Source organism: Osmia bicornis, chromosome 8 (genome assembly GCF_907164935.1).
Source record: "Osmia bicornis bicornis chromosome 8, iOsmBic2.1, whole genome shotgun sequence".
NCBI classification, from domain to species: domain Eukaryota; kingdom Metazoa; phylum Arthropoda; class Insecta; order Hymenoptera; family Megachilidae; genus Osmia; species Osmia bicornis.
In genome coordinates, this window is record NC_060223.1 from 9,014,893 (window position 1) to 9,036,583 (window position 21,691).

General features: G+C 37.1%; 4 protein-coding genes across 5 annotated transcripts in view; 1 reads left to right on the forward strand and 3 right to left on the reverse strand.

Annotated features, from left to right (window-relative positions):
- LOC114873716 (GAS2-like protein pickled eggs) overlaps positions 1-9,154 on the reverse strand; it is a 41,527-nt gene extending 32,373 nt beyond the window's left edge. Inside the window, exons 1-2 of one of the 2 annotated variants that reach the window (XM_029182340.2) lie at positions 8,708-9,154; positions 8,099-8,612 (exon numbers count right to left, since the gene is read on the reverse strand). The gene's annotated coding sequence lies outside the window, so the exon portion shown is untranslated. The remainder of the gene's footprint in view (positions 1-8,098; positions 8,613-8,707) is intronic. The other variant, XM_029182338.2, reaches the window with a different exon arrangement.
- Positions 9,155-9,374: 220 nt separating this feature from the next.
- Positions 9,375-10,873, forward strand: LOC114873706 (RNA polymerase II subunit A C-terminal domain phosphatase SSU72). Its single transcript, XM_029182314.2, has 4 exons — positions 9,375-9,750; positions 9,835-9,978; positions 10,189-10,447; positions 10,540-10,873. The coding sequence occupies exons 1-4, from the start codon at positions 9,668-9,670 to the stop codon at positions 10,639-10,641; spliced, it is 588 nt and encodes a 195-aa protein (XP_029038147.1). The 5' UTR covers positions 9,375-9,667; the 3' UTR covers positions 10,642-10,873.
- A 94-nt stretch (positions 10,874-10,967) lies between these two features.
- Positions 10,968-13,785, reverse strand: LOC114873704 (large subunit GTPase 1 homolog). Its single transcript, XM_029182312.1, has 5 exons — positions 13,699-13,785; positions 13,386-13,533; positions 11,866-13,288; positions 11,473-11,794; positions 10,968-11,331 (listed from the first exon to the last, which is right to left on the reverse strand). The coding sequence occupies exons 2-5, from the start codon at positions 13,485-13,487 to the stop codon at positions 11,196-11,198; spliced, it is 1,983 nt and encodes a 660-aa protein (XP_029038145.1). The 5' UTR covers positions 13,488-13,533; positions 13,699-13,785; the 3' UTR covers positions 10,968-11,195.
- Positions 13,786-13,814: 29 nt separating this feature from the next.
- Positions 13,815-21,612, reverse strand: LOC114873703. The gene is made up of 9 exons (XM_029182311.2): positions 21,142-21,612; positions 20,117-20,577; positions 19,769-20,038; positions 19,461-19,612; positions 17,195-17,292; positions 16,714-17,074; positions 16,424-16,635; positions 16,020-16,355; positions 13,815-15,946 (listed from the first exon to the last, which is right to left on the reverse strand). The coding sequence occupies exons 2-9, from the start codon at positions 20,438-20,440 to the stop codon at positions 14,538-14,540; spliced, it is 3,162 nt and encodes a 1,053-aa protein (XP_029038144.1). The 5' UTR covers positions 20,441-20,577; positions 21,142-21,612; the 3' UTR covers positions 13,815-14,537.
- Positions 21,613-21,691: the final 79 nt, after the last annotated feature.

Genomic DNA, 21,691 nt, shown 5'->3' on the forward strand with positions numbered 1-21,691 from the left:
TTGACTGCCCTAGAAACTCTCCCCCAGTTGACGCACCGGTTAAACCACCCCATAAGGCCGTTGTCTGTTGCTCAACGTATGAAAAGCCGTGCCATATCGCGTTCGTTGTTTGCCAGTCCCCTGGTTACCCTTCGAAAATCTCCGTTATTCTCATCAAGCGACGATGATCCGTGGCCGAAGCAGTTTCGACGGACCGTATTCTACCCCTTTGGGACCAGCTATCACATGGGATGAACCGCAGCACGGAGCTGGGCGACGATCGAGTTTGCAATTCGTTTCAATGAATTAGGGTACTCGCGTAAATTTCGTCCCCTCGATTGCTACCATTTGTAAATTTATCATTTTTCTACTTAACACCGAAATAACTCCTGACAGCTCATTTTACGACTCTGTAAATTCTCCACTTTCATAATTGTAATAATTTTATCTAATGCGCCAATAACTTGTTAATTCCGTGTAACCACCAGATGAAAAATTCGACTGGTTTTCTAGCTTAAAAGTGTTAACCGAATAGTTCCGCAATTTTAAAGCCTAGCTTACTGGTTGTACAATTAGATAGCCTGCTATAATAATTTCATAGCGTAATGGTCCGGACAAATAGTCTGCTGGTTGTACAATTTAATACCTAGTCTAGCGGTTTGGCATTCTGCTGGTGTATACTCCATTAGATCAACGCTTTAATAGTCTAGTTTTATGGCCAACGGTCCCATAGTCCTGTAATTTCATTTCAATAAATGCTATTTTGGTAATATTACAATGGAAACCTTTCACCTGTTACTTTCATATCCATATTCTTCCATATTCCATTATATTATATTTAAATTTCGACAAGAATCATTGTTCCTATTCGAGGCGGTTGATTGAAACAGAGAAGCGAAGGAAGGGCTGGTAGAAAAAGGAACCGAAGGACAAAGGGAGGAAAAGCATAAAGGCGAGTTCGTGCAGCAACATCGACGATCGTGGATTACCGTTTACAAAAGGTGACTGTAAAATGTCACCGTCTCGCGTTTCCCCGCGATGCAAAGCGTATGATTTACTCCTCGTTAACACCGCCTCGTTATTGTAAGCTTCTCGAGAGCCCGTAGATACCGCGAGACAGGTGTTTCGATTCTAAATGGCAAAGTGTAAATTTTCCTTTACCTAGATATTTATTCGGACGAGAATGAAATATTTCGAATGATGTACGCTGCGTGCATAAAATATTATTTTATTATTGCCTGTGATGGTTAAAATGCAAAAAAAAAACAAAAAGGGAAACAAAGAGGAAGGATAGAAACGAACGAGGCATAAATCGAGCCGTTTATTGCGAGGTGTCGAGGTCGAAAAATCACGGCGATGCGCGCTCGACCCGGAGGAATTACGATGCGATAGCGATCGGGTTTTGCCACAACTTGTGAAAGTGTTTGCTAGGTAGGTGTACACTAAACAAGCGTGTTTCGTTTTACAGTACGATACACTTCCTGCAATCCTTGCCTGCAGCTCTCCAATTCAATTTTCTAGCACCAGCAGCAACGGCAACTCTTTCGTTTTAGAGAAACGCGCGCGAGAGAGAAGCTCTCGTGGATTTACGATCCATAAAGCAAGCGTTGGCCAACTTGTCCGTCGATCGATTCGACGACAAAATAAGCAAAATATTGACGTTTTGACGAGTAAAAACCATGAACGACGATCGTAACTTTGCTTCGAAGAAAATAGCGATAGCGCACGAATAGGCAGGGTGTAAACTTCGCTTAATGGAGGAAGAATATGTAAATTAAATGGATAAATATATTTGACTTCGCGAGTGATAAATTGTTTGCTCAACGAGAGAAAGTTTTGTCGTCCGTGAGATATTGTAATTGAATATGTTAAACAGTTATGTCGACGTACATTTCAATTTTAATATTAATGTTAAGAATTACTTAATCTCCGCTCGCGTAGTTCCAGCGATTTTAATCCAGAAGATCGGAAATACAGAAATGCTAGGTCGAAAAGATCAAAGTGATGAAACTCGTTAATTAATCACTTGCAATTACCTCCGGCAACCCTTTTCCATTCATAACATCTCACTCGTTTCACCAGTACGTTCCCAATTAACCTCATTACCCGTTCTGCCATCAGCCAGAAATCTCGCGAGAGAAACAATGCCGCTGAAGAACGGCTACGAAAATGGAGTCGATCCATTCGCAAAGCCGCAAACAACATAGTTCGTTCATGAATTTCCATACCAACGTCTTTATTACGCGGTTTCTTTTCGAGCCAGCAGACCGGTCGACGTATAAGGAACGCGACCACGACCAAGTCGACCAATATAATCGAGAATCGAGAAGCAATATGCGCTGTCTAGCCTTCGGAAGCTTACTTACAGCTGTTTTTCCTCTTGATACTCGAATATTATTAAACACGAGTACCGGTGTAACTACCTACAATTTTTCTTTGGGATGGGTCAATTCAAATTTTCCCTAAATTTATTAGGGTTGTCGGTGTATCGACTAGGAACTTTACCGTCACAGTTTTCATAGCGAACAATAACTAGGCACCACCCTAATTTAACGGTAATTAATTTAACGGTACCCGTCAGGTACCCGATAGACCCCTAATCTACCCAAAATTATCCTAAATTTCCAATAGCAGCTCGTAAACTCATAAAGCAATTCTGATAAACAAAAACGAAAATTTCTAGAAACAAGCAGGTATGTCTATTAATTTTCTGGATCTATTGTTCCATCAAACTATAGTTATTAAAGTGGCTCAAGACTACTAAACCCTGTATCCTATAAAACGACACAAAATCAATGTTTCTAACTCCTTCTACTTTCTCCCTCGTTTATAAAGTAAAACGTACGAGCTGTACAGTCTCTTTTGTCGCAACATGCATCGCGATATACCGTTAGGATGAGCTAAGTACACCTTTAAAGTACGCTCACGTAGGTAAACTTACGAACTGGCTCTTTCACAGGGAGGACCATAGTCCGTACACCTTTTGATATTCCCTTCTTCTAGCGCGGTTCAATGGAATAATAAAAACCCTCCGGGCATGCACCCTTCTTTTTGATACCAACTATCTTCCGCCACGAGCGAAAGAAGAGTACACGTTTCTGTTGATATTACGATGGCGTTCAAGCTGGTATAAATTTTGTGTAATAATAATTAATCGTACACGTAATTATCCTCACACGAACGGGCAAATTATCGAGATTTATAAATCACGAATCAAACAGAACCGCCAACATTTCTAATCGGTTTATGGATTCGTCAGCATCGTAAATCGCGGCGAAATGTTATTTCAAGTGATAATTTCGCGACGGTAAATATGAATGAACGACGAATTCGAGCGGACGCGTGACGCCCGCAACGAGGCGCGCCGGCCAATTAATGGTCATTTGCTCTTTTACAGCCCATTAAATGTCAACTGGATCGGTCTTTCCTTTTTTTCTTTCTTTCTTTCTCTCGTCACGGATCCCTCAACGAGAATATCAGATTCTGCATATAACTAGAACCCAGCTGACACAGACCTTACGTAACCACGCTCGATACGTTGTAGTAATAATTATTCAGATTTCCTCGTTGACGAGGTGTACTTTTAAATTGCAACACCGAGTTGCTGACAATCGAAAGCTTTCCACGACGATATAAATCATAGCGAGTGCTGGGTAATAACCGGACGACTCCGTAAAGTCGAGCGTGCAAGCGAAAGAACACTCGTTGCTCCTTCATTTTTTATGACTCTTATCATAGTAAGAACGTAAGTCTTGTTACAAGATCTAGAATTCTTTTACAGAGCTATTCTAGGGCGTAGACTAGTCATTTCCCACGGTATTTACTACAATATATAAAAATATCCATCCCCTATAATTCTCTACGATATTAACCCTCGTTCCTTTCCAATTCCCAATTCCTCCCCTGACAATAGAATTCCGCGATTTATGCCTACTGCACTCGCGATATCGCAAGAAATTCGATCCTTCGTATGCCTTATCTGAATCGTCGCGTTTATGCATATAAGCCAGACGGAGGGAAAAGGGAGACAAGGGAAGGGCGTTGAATATAATTAGGTTGCAGCACGGATACAGGGCCAATAAAGTTTCCCCCGGCCCTCGGTGTCGTAACGCTTAACGATTTCATTCATTCGCGACGAACAGAGAAAATGAACCTGTTTCGAGGTACGTCGTTCGCTGGCATGCGCCGCGAATGCAAATGCATAGCGGGCCGGCTTATGGGCGCGCTCGAAATGCCTGCATCATAATGCCGTATAACGCGCGAACACGTCGAAGAAACGCAGTATCTCGGCACCGTATCACCGTCCCGTGATAACGTCCAAAACATTTCTCTGCTCGTTTGTCATCGTACACGTACGACGCCGTTGTAGCGGGGAAAATTGATCGAACCGCTGCTTTCGTGCGAGCCAACCCTCCTTTCGCGTTTTCTTTTTTCATTCGATGAGCGTTCGTAGATTACGGCGGGGATTCGGGGAAAATTATTGGTGCTTATCAAATGTAAATTTTACCCCGGTAACGCATGGACTTTAAATGATTTTTAACGCTGTAAAGGACGGGGTTTCACGTTTGGAAATAAGTCGCGAGGAAAAATGTAAAATCTAATATACGGAGGGAAGGCGATACTCGAGGAGGAATAGAAAGGTGTTCGACAGCTTGAAATCACGATGAAAAATCGGTTGGAAAATGTTAAAATATTCAAAGAGACACGATAAGCAGGCACACGGTGCAACGGAAACTGGATGATTGATCGAACTCGAGCAATAAACAAATACAAATTTAACCGACACGCCGATGGAATTCGTATTATCGATATACGCGAGCATGATTTTTCATTTTCTTTCGCGATAACTAAATCGCCAATAAATTATTCAACCTTACCAGACAACGTTCGGATCGTTTTCGTAATGTAATTATTTATGTAATCCGTAGGAATTTTTGTTCCTTTTTAAACGTGAATTATCTACCGTGGATCTAAAGCAAGCGTAAGTGAATTTTCCACATAAATTATCACGCGAACATAAATCCTTCTGGCATCTGAACCCGTGAGCTTCGGAACGAGTTGTACGACCGATGATTCGATTACAAAACTTTCAAATTAATTCCTTTAAACAAAGATTTCAAGCTGATTCTCTTCGCGAGAAAGCCCTATTTTCCTTATCGTTGAAAAGAAAAAGAAAATCCATTAACCCGAGCCACTTTTCTGCCATTTACAAAACGAAATAATACAACTTCGTTTCTGATCCTCTCAGCCGAAGAGGAATCGTCTCCGTCTGAACCACTCGAGCGGAATCTCATCCCCCTTCATAATCTTTCCGCTCGCGCCGAAGATAAAAGGCGAAAAAGGAAAGAGGAACGTTCTTTCTCGGGGAATAAAGAAAAAGAGGAAAGCGGCGTACAGGGCCTAAAATAGTGATCCGAAAGGAGGAGAACGAGAGCACGCGTGGAATCTTCGCGGTAAAGGCGAGAAGATAGGATACTGGTATGGGCGCGTGCGCAACAGCGAGCGACCAGGTGTGCACATGACCGTACGCTCGCGCCGGCGAAACTGACCGGCTGCTACTCGGCAGAAAATCTTGTGAATGAGTTGCTTCTCCATTCACTTTTAAATGGACTCGTTGGGGCGCGAGCGAACGCGCTTCCTTCTTCGCGCCAATTTTACCCCCTGCTGCACGCGAACCAGCGTATTTCACACCGATCCTTGTCTCCTTCCGATCGACAGCAAATTTCATTTCATTACCTAAACGATTGAGAGTAAAAACTCTCCGTTTTGGAATAATCTAATCAAAATCTATTCGTAATTAAGCCAACGACGATGAAAGAAGGAATTAAAAGAATCCTTTTCCTCGGATTAAGAATACAATCGAGTGAAAGCGGAAGAGATTAATGGAAACGAAGTGGGAACGTTCAAATAAATAGGGAATATATATAAGAGGAAAACGAGGCGCCGGATGGATAGATGGTTACGAAGATGGATACGGAGAGAGACGAGGCATTTGCATATTATGTCTTGATACACAGGTTCCGGGAATGCAAATAAGGCGGTTAAGAAAACTAGTAGGCAACCGTGCGCGCGTAAACAATGGCGATGAAAATATTTGCGCGACAAAGGGGAAAGTTGTGCCGGGAAATCCAGGTAGCAAAGAAAGCTGATTCGAGATCTTAACAAAAGTGGCGTTCGAACGGTGAAAAATGAAATGGCCACGTTCTAACGTGGAATCACCGACGAATGCATCCCGATCGCGAGAGGTATCAAAGGCCCGAGTCAAATGACCGCACGATCATGATTATTCATCGAGTTACAGCTCGTACAGGTCCGAGTTTTACGAGAGGTAGGGGGGAGAACGGTTTCGAAAGGCGTTACAGGGGTGGCGATTATCGGCAAAGTGCATCTGGCAAGTGCATCTAAAGCCCATCGAACTATCCGACAGGTATCTCGGGTACTGGTTTCGCGTTTCCACTGGTTGCAACCAGCACGAAATCTCATCGCGATCGAGCATGTTACAACCGAGCTTTGTCTTGGTCCCGCTCTTTTAATCTTGCATCTTCTATTCACGCTTACGTCGTGGCTCGCGACTTCCACGATCCTCCCCTATTGCCAATTCAATCGTAACGTGAATTATCGTCGGATAAATCAACGTGCTAATCCAACGTATAAAACCGTTCTTCGCCGCTTACATTGTTGAATTTTAATAAACAATTCTGTCGGTAATTTAGTATGCATCCTGAAACGTTATCTCTGTCCACGGTCTCATTTGCAAAGCAAAGTCTAACTATCCCGCGTGAGTGGCATTCTATCTTTGCGTCTGGTAATATCATTGTCCCCCACCTTAGCAACGCGACAGTATCATTCCACGGATACGATTTATTTGTTCCTAACACATGCAACACGTTAACGCGTTAATCGGCCCTCATTTGCCTTTTAAGAGTGTTTTCAAACGTGCTGAGGACAGGTGAGTCAGCGTCCAGCACTGAGAAAATTTATTAAGGCTTGTAAGGTAAAACCGCTTAAAAATAGACGTCAATAACAATCCGTGCAACGATAGAGAGATATCATTTAAAACGGCAACAAAATGTTAATGGAGTTACCTTTTTTTAACTGGTAAGGTTATTTGCAACTTTTTTCCCCGATAAAAGTTACTTCTCAAGGATGAGATATTTCAATGGTAATGGAACCTCGAATTTTATGATAGAAATATCAAGGTTGCAGACAATTGATTGCACTTTTTTTTTAAATTTGGAATCGATTAATTTTATTTGGAAAAATTCAAACTATGGAAAATTAAGTTTACCTTAAAATCAAGAAAAAAGTGCAATGTATCATTGCTTGTTAGCTAAAAGTTATCGTAATGCTAATTTAAATAACACTCGATCCACTGTTTGAGGAGTAATCATGTATAAACACACGGCAAATATTTACCGTGTTGAATCAATGAAAACTTTGTTTGATAGTGACATCTTTGAACCACCGTGTCTTTTATACTTATGATCGCATTAACCTGTTAAGAACCAGTTAGTAATGTTGCTTCAACGCCAGATTAATCTATAATGAGTCAACATTTAACGTAATTTTAAACACAATATCGTCATCGACAGACGTTTATCACGTATCTTTTTTTTCATACATCGCGAGATAAACCGGATTCGTTGACTGAATATGTAATATCTGGCTTGACGAAATCGTACTCAGTTTTATCAAAAATACGGTAATGACCATACTTTTATATTTAGACGGTTTACGTATATATAATCGAATTCTGTGTCGACGTAATATTCTAATAGTTGATGTCATTTTAATTATTTATATAAATAGATATATGCATATTGTGCTACGTGAAATAGCGTTTTTAATTTGAAAAGTATAGTACGTCAGAAACTACGGTCGCACGGAGCGAACCTAACCCCCCGTTTGACGGGCAAACGGCAAACGTCAAACGGCACGCAATTATCGCGAAGACGACAGTTCAATATTCCTCGACTAATAACAATAATTAGCCTGTAATTGGATGCAAATATGACGATTCAGCATAAAAGCTTGATAACTGAACAACGCAAATTCGAATAATTTTTACCGCCATTACGAAAGTACGGTCGCATGAAATTATATTTGAGACATCACTCACCTTTGTCAGCTGTATCCACGAGAGAAACCGTCTTCACGTATCCCTGGCAAGCACACGCGACGAGTCTCGCATCGACGAACGATTTAATTCAAAAATCGTCTCGATTTCTCGCCCACGAAACCGTTCTTTTACATCGAGCAAAGTGAAATACGACTTTCGCGTGTTACACGATCGATTCACCGCATTTGCGACTGACAGTTCTCACTTCGATGTCCCGTTGATTGCAATACGCGGTAGAAGCTCGATGACACCCTGCAGCAAATCGTGTCCTTCTCTCGTGGCTAATTATCAAGCAAGTTTGTGTGGAGTCGCTCGGTTTGTTTTCAATTTATACGATACACTTCACGACAACGCGCTGATACCCCATGCTCACGTTTCGCGGTCCAAACAGAGACTGAAGCGCCTAGCTACTATCCACCCGTATAAATGCCCCGCCGCAGCGTGAATGTAGTCGTCGATTCTCGCTGGGAGGGAACTGCGATATCTCGATTCTTCGCTAGGCGTCAGCACAATCCTAAGGGAAAATTAATAAATGTTAGATATATTATTAACTTATAAATAATAAATTTGTATGTTATAAACCTTAAGTATTAAATATTAAATTTTTACCGAAACAAGCATGAATTATTTAAATTCATGGAAATCCCTTTGTTCAAAGTATTATACAATTTTACTGGAGACCGACTTGATAATCATATTGCACATTAGAATATTTAACATAGATACAAATGTATATGTATGTACGTTTATACAGTTGTATTATTATCAATAAATGGATTGAAAAAACTTTGAATAAGCCTTCACTTCACTTTATAAGTTTCCCTCTATTGAGGGTGGCGTAATCTAAGGACTTGGATCTGTCCCTTTTTGCCCAACGAAAAGTTATCGGCCACGCGCATTATCGCGCCATTTTCAATTACATTATTTATGCTATATTCATACTTGTCCGTACTTTTAAATCTCACACTCTTCCTTTAAGTCCACTCATCTTACTCGCTCCTTTACATCCCCCTTTCAGTCGCCTCTTACGACAGGCAGGGGATACCGTGGCCGTATTCTAAGCCCCCCGAGCCACAGGGGGTTTGAATAAACCTTATAATTCAACCTAATATTTAAACACTGCGTGTTTTGAGAATGGTATCTCCTGCACTACCTAGTGGCGATTGGCAAAATTAATGAAATAGAAGAGCAATATTATATCAGTTTCAGTTGATATAGCAGAGATTATAACGTTCTTTACCTTCTGGAATGACCGTAGATGTCATTGCGGAAAAAGAATAAACTATAGACAATTTTCATTACGAATTTTACTATGAGACGACGATAAGTAGAGAAACAACGATACATATTTTATTTTACTAGCATTTCCAGATATTTTTGCGATATCGATTCAGGTCCTTTTTAAGCTTGAACATTCTAAAGAAACACGCGTTTTGTATTAAATTTTATGTAGTATTAACGGAATATATCGAATGTAACAGACAACGTAACAACATCTGAGGTTAAGTGGTACAGTACCATTTCTTATATCGAGATCTTTTTTTTTTAATCGCTTGATCATTCAGAAAAATGCCTGCACCAAATTCTATCAGCGTAGCTGTAATATGTTCTAGCAATATGAATAGAAGTATGGAAGCTCATGCTTTTCTGAGGTAATCAATCATATTTTACCATCAAATTGTGGTACTTTCACTATGGATATTATATAAAACAAAATGATTCATTTTTCTTTTTAGTAAAAAGGGATTCAACGTAAAATCTTTTGGTACTGGTGATAAAGTAAAACTTCCTGGAAATGCTCCTGATCGACCCAACATCTATGACTTTGGAACAACATACGATGAAATTTACAATGATCTTTTATCAAAGGACAAGCAATAGTATCCTAATAAATAACTTTTCTTTTCAGGCTGTGATTATAAGAATTGATTAACTTCTAAGAAAGACAAATATTTTTTTGAAATAATCATTTTTCCATTGAATTATTACAACTTTACATAATAAAAATGAACTGTTAAATAAAATCTGTTTGTTATTGTAATACAATGTTATAGGATAATTGAAATCAAATTCCTTAACTATAATATTAGCTACACCCAAAATGGTTTATTACATATGTTGGACAGAAACCGTAGAATAAAACCTAAACCAGAAAGGTTTCAGTTATCTAAGGACAAGTTTGATATCTTAATCACTTGCGAAGAACGTGTATATGACCAAGTAATTGAATGCATGGAATCCAGAACTCCAGAGGATAATCAGCCTGTGCATTTGATTAATATTGATATTCAAGATAATCATGAAGAAGCTACTGTTGGATCATTTCTCATTTGTGAATTAGTCACTGTGGTACCTTAAAATATATCTGAATTCATATTCTTTTTAATACACTTGCTCTAGATCATTTTTATCAAACGATGTATCATTTGTGTATGTTGCAGTTGGCCAATAGCGAGGACTTAGATAACGATATAGACGAATTACTTCACGAATTTGAATCGAAGTTTCAAAGAACAATTCTACATACCGTGCTTTTTTATTAAAAAGGCTTTCGTGTATTGAGAACCTGGTGTTTGTCGATAACGTAGCTTATGAAAAAAGAAAGCTAAATTATACGCTATAAATGTACTACCACATTTTCCGAATCAGATTATGTGGAAGGAATTTCGGTAGCGACAAATAGGAATTCAATCCGTGCTTCCTGTTTAACGAATCATTACTTTCCATAGAATATGTTTCAGAGATCTGCTGTTATGTTCTATATGGAATTATCTGCAATCTATGGCATGATATGAAAACAGCATCATTATGCTCATTTAATGATTTCGATCATTGATGAGCGTAATTAGAAAAATAAAGACAATGGATATAAATGATGAAAGATTTTAATTTTATAATATATGCGCGTATAAGTGATCCTTATATGTGTGTGTATTTTATTGTTAGAATGTATTTCTGGTACATAGAATTGATATGAATCTCTGGAGCACTTTTAAATTCGGAGATTTGTATATTACAAAATATGATCCGCTGTTATATAGCGAAAAGGCCTTCGATTCACACAATTTAAATGACGCATAGTACTAATATTCATGAATCAATGTCGATCGAGATGAGCATACAATCTTCTTGTTTTTTCACGTTTCTTTTTATTTGCATGTTTATTGATCTTTTTCCATGGTTTCTCTTCAAGTGTTAAACTCTTTGTCGAACCAATCATTGATACTGTATCCCTGGAAGATTACAATAATTACCAAATATTATCGAAAAACAAATTCGTGTAAAATGATCTATTACTTATTATTATATATTATTGTCAATAATTATACAAGGATGACTTTATGAAATAATAAATATACAATAATGTTACATACTTAGAATCATAACGGCATATACCGTGCATCTTTCCCATTACTCCCTTTACATGCGCGGCAGAATTATTGTTTTGGAAAAATACTTTATCCACATCTTCGGAAGTGACTTTACTTCCCTTATTTGCGCTTATTGTCTTAATCGGTACGTGTTTGTTCGTAGAATGAATTCTTTTTCGTGGAGGGAATGTATGGAATTTTTCTTGCTCTACCGTTGGCGGTGCGACACAATACAGTAGTTTACCGTTTACAAAATCTTTTAAAAGGTATCGACTCGAACGTGGATTGTCCGGTTGTCCATTTTGTGTCATGAAACCTCTATTATCTACAACGATGGAGTAAAATCGTTAACAAACTGTTATATTACTTAAGCAATATTTACATGAAAATACCTACATCCGTAGGCGTTTAAAATTTCTTCTGCAGTTGGGGGACGATCAGGATCTTCGCCTTCTAACGGTAGAGGTATCATGATACCATAAAGATCTTCTAAAATATGACGCGGTATTAAAGTACCGAGTAAGGTGACTGGTGGTACATGGTCTTTCATTTGATCAATAGGTAATATGCCATTTAAAATCATTTCTGCTTTTGTAGAAATAAAACTAGGCATTACTAATCCAGGACAATCGCATAAAAGTAAATCCTTATCCAAGAACAGTGTCTGGAAATGCTTTGTCTTTCCTGGTGTTGCTGAGACTGATACTTTTTTGTCCATTAATAAAGCATTAATTGTGGAACTTTTACCAACATTTGGATATCCTACTAAACCAATTGTTGAAACACCTTTTGTATATGTTTCACCTTTGTAAATTGTTTTGAAAAATGATACTAATTGATCTCTGCCTAATAACTCTGATGAATTTTGCACTTTTGTGTTGTCTTCTTTCTTATTTTGTTCATCTACTTTTTCAATGATAGTTTCTGGTGCAGGTAAATTACATTCATTGCCTTCAGGACAGACTTGTTCTTCAACTTCTAATTTAGAAATGTTATCTGTGTTCTCTGGATTAGTGCTATTACTACCATCATCTGCACTTTCATATTCACTTTCTGAAGCAAATTCTGAATTATATAAGGATTCATCACTGTGATCATTCTCATTCCCTTCACTTTCTACTTCACTATCTAGTTCATCTTCAGAACCTTCCTCCTCTATTATGTTTTTAGCCTTCTGTTCTTCAGATGCCAATGTGGCAGAAAAGAATGCAACTTGGACATTAATATCTGAAAAATATTTTGCCCACCCTTGTCTTTGCTCCTCTGTTAGGAAATCTGCTTTATTAATCAGTATCATATTCATTTTCTTTGGATCTACTTCCTTGACATACTCTTCCAAATCCTCACAACGAAAGAGCAAAGGATTCCTTGCATCAACAATTTGCACAATAACATCACTGCGTTCTACAACCCTCCATAGCTGCCTCCAAAATTCCAAATTTTTTTCATAAGGAGTTAACATCAATCCTTCTACTTCTTGTAACATAGAAAGTGAACGTCTCCATTCCAGGAATTCTTCTCTTTCTTTACTTTGCAGTTCCTGGGCAGTTGTGGTACTATCCCATTTTGGTCTTCTGGGTATTTTCAAGAATACTTTATTTTTTCTTTGCGACTCCAATACCTGTTCTTTTTCATCTTTCGAAAGTAATCCTATACCGCTCTTTGGATTAACGAACTTAATATTCAACTTTTCGGCATAGAATTCAGTCCCCGCTAATTCCGCGGTAGAAAGAAACTCTTGAAAAGAATTTTCTTCGGTAACAGATTGAAGATTAAGACGTCCCCAGTCGTATCCATCGTTTATTTCAGCCGTATGAAGCTAATTCAAATCATAATTTCAAAATAATAAAGATTATTTAACAGATTTTATACACGTGCATTAGAATAGAAGGTTATAAATAAAAGCATTACCTTACCATAGACGAGCCAACATTTTTTCTATTTCTCGAAGAACCGAAACGATCTCTGATCAAAGCTTTGCCTAAATTACCACCTTCTGCTTTTCCTTTTTTACCCATTATATATTAAATCTAGTGTTTCGGAATAATATAAGACAAGGTTAATCTATAATAACAAAACACAGCCATCAAATGTCGGAAGTAGCGCAACATCCGCATAAACGAAACGTCAAACAATTATTATAATATATATTTATTAACTAGATCGTAACCATTACGTATCGGAAAAGATAACTTAGAATCCATATGATTTGATAATATGATGAAATACCTATTTAGGGTAGAATGAAGATATATATCATACAATTGAACTATACATATATATGATCACTTAAACCTATAGCTATACATCTCAAAATGTAGGATTGCGATAGAAACTCAATCGAATGATTCTGCGTCTTATTCCATTTTTATTAATAATCGATAGGTAAACTGTTGTGGTTCACAATTTCTCGACAACCAACAACAATTACGAAACGTTCAACATGCTCCACATGCTTTTCTACCCTATTCTCGCGCGCTCATCAATTCTCAAAATTGGAACAAGAAAATTCATTTCGCAAGGCAGCTTGTGAACAGTTTTTGTTTTCATTCATCATTTTTTTTTTTTTTTTTTTTTTTGGAATAATATTAGTGTATCGGTTATGCATATATTATATATTACAATTCTGCGGTTTTATCCATCGCGCTTGTACATTCTATGCGCAAGTGTTGCAAGACGCAGAGGAGAGGTCGCACTTGCCCCGACGAGCAATGCTCATGGTTTTTAGAAATCTAGCCATCTAATAAGGATAATCAGTCGCTTCTCTGGTAAAGGACAGTTCTCCCAAATAAAGGTTCCTTCCAAAAGAAAATATACTTTCATTCAAATACACTGTACTAACGTCCCATTTCGAGTTTCCTTAACGAGGAGTATAAAATGGCTTGCAACATTTCTGACATGGGCCCTTACTTTTTTTTTTTTTACACTGCAATGCATTTACAGAGTACCCACCGTTCTACGTATATAATTCTTTATCGATAACTGTACAATCTACAACGTCACTTTGTATGAGACGACGAACGGTAGTCTGTTAACGTATACGCAACACAGACATTTCAACGATCACTTCAATAATTATCTCTTCCTCTGATGCCTCGTGGTGGATCACCATCGCGTCCTCTACCGCGATTGTTGTATCCACTCCTTCCCATATTATTGTCGCTAGGACCTCGGTTCATTCCACGGTTAGGTCCGAGTTTATTTCCGAAATTACCGAAATTCGCATTAAAATTACTTGGTGGATTCTGGCCGGGATTCTGACCACGGAAACCTGGACCGAAGCCTGGTCGATCGAAATTCGGTGGACCAGAATTTGGTCCTCGGAAGTTTGGTAAACCCTGAAAACTACTACCGAACGGTCCTTGATTTGGTCCGAACGGAGGCAAAGGACTCGGCCTGAAATGTTGATTAGGGCCAAAATTACCGTTCGGTGGTCTGAAATTAGGACCGAAGTTTCCAGGTGGTGGGCCACCGGGTCCAAAACCGGGATGCATGCCAGGATGGTGCATCATATGCATTGGACCATCAATTCCTTGCATACCAGGATGCAATGGTTTATTCTGCATTGGATGCTGGGACATGTTCGGATGTGGCACTAAACTTGGAATGGGAGGAGGCATGTTGGGATTGATGTTTTGCATGTTGTGATGACTCGACATGTGAGATATGCTATTGCCTAAATGAGGCATATTATTACTCATACCAGATCCTAGACCTATAGACATGTTATCACGTTTATCGAAATTGCCTGAAAAACCACCGTCCCCTTTTCGAGGACCATCGTTCATCGTTTTCTCGTCGTCCCATCGCGAATTACCATCCCGATCTCTATCATCGTAAATGTCGTTGTCTAAAGGTTTTTTCAATGAGAACCCATGAGAACTCCTGAAGTCCTTATCACCGTAATTACTCCTTACGTCGTAATCGGAACGTGAACTAGGCCTACCAGGTCCGCTAGATATGTTAAATCGTAAGTCCTCGTCACGATTCATATTCCTCGCGTTGTCACCGTGTGAAATTTTCCTGAGATCTTCGTCTTGTCCACCGTGGAAAGAGCTGTTCTCGTTTGAGTGTTGATTCGATTTTGTTCCAGTGTACCTCAAATCAGTATCACTGGATTGCGAATCTTCCGTTATTATTCCGCCGAAGACAGGTTGATGAATCTTTGATGTTCGATCGCTAGCACCACCGTCGCTCCAACCAATGAGCTGATCAAATTTACGCTTTCCACCGCGATTCAGAGCTTTCAGCAGCTCTGGGTTTTGAGCGAATTTGGAACTAGGTAAAGGAGGAGGAAGTTCGATATCGGGAACTTTGGAATAATCTATTTCACCATCGTCTTGTAAATAATCCTCAGATTCGTCTATGTTATCTGGCGGACCCACGACATCACGCAACTCTTCGATTTCTCCCGAGAATACCAGCTTATTTATTGCATCGTTTCCTTTGCTAATCGCCTCTGCTAGTTTAGAACCGGCTGTAACATTCGTGGTGAAAAATGATCGTCTTTTTTGAATAAAAATTATAAAAATATATTAAACGGTACTTACGTTCAACGGGAATCATTTTCCCATACAATATAATACCATTAGGTGTCACTTCGTTTAGAGGCACCGCACCTGGTGTAGTTTCAATCAATTGATTCACAAATGCATTTAAAGCTTCAACTTGTTCCATATCTTCCGCTTCCATCTCGTTCCATTGTGCTTGGAAATTTCTTGGAATCGGCTTGCTATATGGAACCTTTTTATTAGCAAACTTTTTGCCTTCATCCACAGCATGATCCAAATCCAAGCCAGGAATCCCACCGCTTTTATCTTCTGGTTCACCATCGGCATTGATCCTATCTTCCGGTCCCATACCAGGTATAACAGCTGCTTCATCAGCTATAAAACAATTAAACCGTTAATAAATAAACTGTTTTGTTCGAATATATTTTCCCTGTAATATATACCAATTTCATGATCATCTATGCCAGCTTGGCCTGCAGGTAAAGTGTTGAGATTATATTTATCTCTCATTAAATCGCCAGGCCTATTTCGAGTCCAGAATTTCGAGGTATGATCATTGCTTCCGGAACAAAGAATATGTCCCAATGGGTGCCAAGCCAACGTCCAAACTATACTGTCGTGAGCTTGTTCTATGGCGCCAACTTCCTTGTCGGCTCTGAAAAATAATTGCAATGTATAAAATGTATTTAAAAAAAGATTACAAAGTAAAACAACAGAAGTGTAAGGAACGTACCCAACGTGCCAGAATAAAATAGCTCCGTCGCTGCCACCGCTACAAAACAGACCCTCGTGACTCGGATGCCACGCAACGCTAGAGGCTTCCTTTTTGTGACCACGAAATGTCTGAACTTCTTGACTTAAATTTCGTAGATCAAATAACTTAAGCAAATGATCTCGCGATGCAGTTACCAGCCAGTTTCCGTTTTCGTTCCATTTCACATCCATAACTGTGGACTTGTGAGCATGTAAAGTTGCAAGAGATTGCCCAGTCTTTGGATCCCATAATTTAACCGGTTGTTGATTATCTTTACTTCCAGAAATGACTAGACTTTTTTGTGGATGCCAGTGTACACACTTCACGTCTGCTCCATGACCTAAAAAAGGATTATATCAGTAGCTATTCTAATAAAGTTTGATATTAAAGAATTCTTCAAAGTATAAAAATCATACAAAATCTGTTGTAATATATTGATTAACTGTAATATGGTACATACCCCGAAGAATTCGTTCTTCGTGGCAGCGAAGAAAGTCCCAAATTCTGACTGTTCCATCATCACTGCATGTTGCCAGCTTGTGATCCGTTGGACTGAAACTACCCACCCAAAAAACAAACGTTATATTCAAACAATACGCTGTTATACAATTAGGAAGCGATTCTTTATTTGCAAATGCTCACAATGAAAAATCATCAATAAAATAAATATTCGAATGTTATGGAATGTAGTATATATTTCAGTTTCATTATTCCATTTAGGCACATGTATAAAGGTCAGTATTTAAAAAGAATAAAATAATGTAATAGAAGATTGTCTACACATTGAATTTTATTAACTTTTACTCAAGTTATCATTTTATAAGTGCAATATACCTCAAGTGGAAGAAAACAAGATTTCAACAGATAATCGTCTAAAATATTATAGTACACCTTACGGACATTATCATGGCACGACTCAGAACATGATGCATTAAATATTGAAATTAAAATTGAAATATATAATGACTTACATTTATTACTGATTTGTCATTTTGCTCTAAAGAAGTACTACTTCATGCAATATTTATGTATGGACGAAGCAAGCAAATTCTTATGATATCTGTTGGATAATACATTTGTACATTTAAGCATGCAATTTTGTTAAATCTTAAATGTGATGTATTGTGTAAAAGGTAATTAAAATCCTATAAGATTCAAACAGTCAACTAACTCTTTTTTTATTTAAATTACCTAAATAAATAACTATTCTTTTATAATTATTGATGAACTTTCTGTATGATTCTTCCTGAAAGTTCAATATAAACGATACAGGCGCGAAAAACATATATAGCAACACATAAAAATATCGAAATAAATTTCACTTTTGGGTCAGTTTTAAAAGTTCATGTATTCATTGAACAATGTTATCATGATACTATTAAAATTAATAACATATCAGTAATGGACTTTACTATAAAATGCACTTTGAGGAATAGCAGACATCAGTAATAAAAGGAAGATCTATGTGTAAATCTCGTAAATAAACAAAAAACCATCTTCGACAGTCATATCTGGCACTCAAAAGTCATTGCTAATCAAGCAATAAACTATTCCTTTAAAATGAAAACGGAATCTCTCTTTGATGCCACATGACCATCGAGCGATATACCAAGAGTGATATTTTTTAAAAGTTTAACATTTATTGCACAAAAAAAATGTCCGAAGTGTACATGAATTTTATTAATCTCTCTGTTACTCTCTCTCTCTCTCTCATCTGCAAAAGGGCACAAGTGACACAAATAGAAGAAGAAATACTTTATTTTTATTGTCAAAACCAAATAATACTGCGATATCTTTATTGAACCTTATTGAAACTTGGATGATGTAAAGAAGGACACAGGATATTTATTTTTATTATAATTCCATGGGAATCTCGACTAGGTATTGCTGCATATATTTCTTGTTTGTTTATTCGTAATTCTAAAAGTATACATTTTTACCCGATAGTCTGACCATATAAACTCCGTAAACCATGAGCCATAAGGACCTAACTTTATTCTTTAGTTATTTACTCCACTTCTGCCTTAACATTTGCTGATATAACAGTGTAAAATAATAAATTCATGCTACTATGATCTACCGGACCGTTTAAATTTATTTAGGTCCCTAAGACTCTAAGAATACAAGTGCGTATCGTTATGATCCGTAAAAGTATAGAAAATTTTTCAAAAATTCAACATAGTCTTGGAAACCTGTTACATACTCAATTTTTTAAACCTAACACATTTATTTAAATAAAAGCAACCGGAACTACCTGTATACTGTCACTCAGTGTTTGTAATATTATTGTATCACATCTGTTTTTTTTTTTCTTTTTAAATATAGAACGGAATATTTAACGACATAGATATTTATCGTTAAAAAAAATTTTATTTAAAAAATGTTAATTTACAGAACAGTCGATAGTAACGCGGATGAAAAGTACCCCATAATGTAAAAATTTATTTTTATCACAGACTTTGTATCAGAAAATTTTGAAGGCCCCAAAAATTACAGATCTCCTGCATGCCTGCTATCAGAAATTTGTTCAAATACAATTTATCGAAAACTGTAGAGATCACCTGTGTACCCATACAAGAATTACTACTGCCAGAACAGAAGTATTATAAAACCAGAAAAGGAAGAGAATGAGAGTCACGTCCAATATCTTAACTACAGCAAGGATGGACGGATCACCGATAACAGTGGCGCAAGAGACGTAAGGACTAGTGTGGTGGATGGTATACCTGAGTCCTCTAATCGCTTCTTTGTGCGCCTGAAACATCTTGACGTTGTTCATATTGCTCTGCCAATACTTCACGTAGCCTGCATGATCTCCTGTGACCATCCAGCTCTCATTGTGTGACCATACCATTGTTCTTACCGGGCTATCATGTGCCTACGCAAACAAAATTAATTTTTTTTTTTTTTTAAGTAACAATGTTAATTTTAACTGAGGTGTTAAAAATTTGTGTTCGAACGAACATTTTTAACAACAAATTTATGAAAACATCGAAACATCATTATCGAATTATTATTGAAACCAATAAAATACCTGTAAAATAGTTTCAAAATTAAAAGTGAGGCCATTCCATAGAGTAAATTCTCCGCTCGATGCACCAGTAACAAGACGTCTACCCTCTGGTGTCCAAGCCATGCAAAAGATCGGGCAACGCATTTTATTTGTTGCAGTCTTCACAAATCTTGTGGTGACTGCATTTATTGGATTGTCAACATAACTAGGTGGTGGAAGTAAATCAGGATAATACATCACATCTGGCTGAAGAGCACGTCTGTCCCTATAGTCCCTCTGCCATACTCGATTCTGTGCATAAAATTTATTGTATCATTAGTATTTATCTTTGATATAATAAAGTTTTATTAAATAAACTGAGAATTATACCTCTAAGCTCTTTATGATGGCAGAATTATAATCCACTGTCTTTCTCATAACAGACTTCCGAAGTCTTTTACCATCAAATTCATCTTGTAAAGTATCCTGGCCAGCAGCAATGATCTTAGGAGCATGATATGGTCTAAATGGTTTAAAGAAACCACGAGCTCCATCTCTGTGATTGGTATATCGATGCTGATAGCTTCCAGAGGTATTTATGGTAGTTAAATTAGGAGGTGGAGCTGATAAGTTTGGAGCAGCAGGAGGTGGTACTGACATATTAGGTAAACTTATAGCTGGAGGAGGATTTGCAAATTGAGTATTTGCAGACATAACTGAATAATTTATAAAACACTACAGTAACTTTAAATATATAAAAGAAAGTATAAACTAAATGGACAATGAAGGATAAACATGTTTGTTGCTCAATATTGTTTAATGCTGCTATGCTGAAGCCATTGCAGTTAATTCTGTAAATAAAAATAAAATACATTTTTCATTAATATTTTATTAAATATTTTTATAATCTCAATAGTATCTTATTAGTTTCCATATTTAATTCACATATGGATTCAATATAGTTGTTTAATTACTTAATAAGGTGAAAACATTTTAATGCCGATTAAATCATTTATTATTAACTTTATTAAACTAATTAAAGAAATGGATTATATTAATCTTCATAAGTCAGCTGTTTTAATACAACATTTTTAACTCAAATTCAGACCTACAATATGCAGACACAATTAAGTACAAAATGAACTTTCACAATGTGTGAAAATTTAATATCAACTTTTTAATAAAGATATTCTATATTTTGTGTTATTATTGTAGAGTTTAGGTATTCCAGAGTTAATGTATTATCAATATTTGTAAATTAATACTAATAACTACTTTTGTTGAAATTGAACACCTATAAAGGTTAGACGATATATTTTCTAGGGAAGTCAATAATTTTATTATTATGGGTTTTATTAAAATTCTAAATACTTATAATACAAGCTAAAACATGTTTATAAAAATTAATGAACAACCTGCTTAGAAATTCTGAATAAATGTGTTCTGATGCAGTTAACACTGTAAAATCTTTAAAATATACACGACCACTTATTTTCACCGATTATATAAAAATGTTTCCGAAACAATCAATGATATATACGAATTAAAGTAATTACTCAAAACATTACTCGATAAAAATATCGATAATTTGCGTGTTCTACTTCTACCGAATTAATTTAAACGCAACGAACAAACAGCAAGAGAATTGTATGTCCGCTTTGGACGCCATTACTCTTCTGGGCGATGACATCCGTTTTGTGCGCAGCTACTTCCGACAGTGTTGTAAATTTTTGTAATACTGCTACAAAGTGTTACAATAATTTCTTTCAATTAACATGAAAACGATCAAAAATAATTTAACGAAATAGAAAGATACAAAAAATGTGGTTTAATAGCTTTGCTATATGAACTAATAACAAAAATATGCGAAGAACAGTAGGGACTTTTATGATTTCTAATTCTAAAAACTGCGTATTCAGCATGTTATGTATCAGCGACTACAAATACAGAAAGACTGGCCATGCT

What these genes read in the sequence shown, in the direction of transcription:
- LOC114873703 (XM_029182311.2), bottom strand. Translation starts at nt 20,440, where the DNA reads ATGTCTGCAAATACTCAATTTGCAAATCCTCCTCCAGCTATAAGTTTA. An exon ending in ATTTTGAAACTATTTTACAG is followed by an intron (nt 19,613 to 19,768) that starts GTATTTTATTGG and finishes TTGTTTGCGTAG; the next exon opens with GCACATGATAGCCCGGTAAG. An exon ending in GAAGCGATTAGAGGACTCAG is followed by an intron (nt 17,293 to 19,460) that starts GTATACCATCCA and finishes TTGGGTGGGTAG; the next exon opens with TTTCAGTCCAACGGATCACA.
- LOC114873706 (XM_029182314.2), top strand. Translation starts at nt 9,668, where the DNA reads ATGCCTGCACCAAATTCTATCAGCGTAGCTGTAATATGTTCTAGCAAT. An exon ending in GAAGCTCATGCTTTTCTGAG is followed by an intron (nt 9,751 to 9,834) that starts GTAATCAATCAT and finishes TTTTCTTTTTAG; the next exon opens with TAAAAAGGGATTCAACGTAA. An exon ending in TTATCAAAGGACAAGCAATA is followed by an intron (nt 9,979 to 10,188) that starts GTATCCTAATAA and finishes CTATAATATTAG; the next exon opens with CTACACCCAAAATGGTTTAT.
- LOC114873704 (XM_029182312.1), bottom strand. Translation starts at nt 13,487, where the DNA reads ATGGGTAAAAAAGGAAAAGCAGAAGGTGGTAATTTAGGCAAAGCTTTG. An exon ending in AAAATGTTGGCTCGTCTATG is followed by an intron (nt 13,289 to 13,385) that starts GTAAGGTAATGC and finishes GATTTGAATTAG; the next exon opens with CTTCATACGGCTGAAATAAA. An exon ending in ATATGCCGTTATGATTCTAA is followed by an intron (nt 11,332 to 11,472) that starts GTATGTAACATT and finishes GTAATCTTCCAG; the next exon opens with GGATACAGTATCAATGATTG.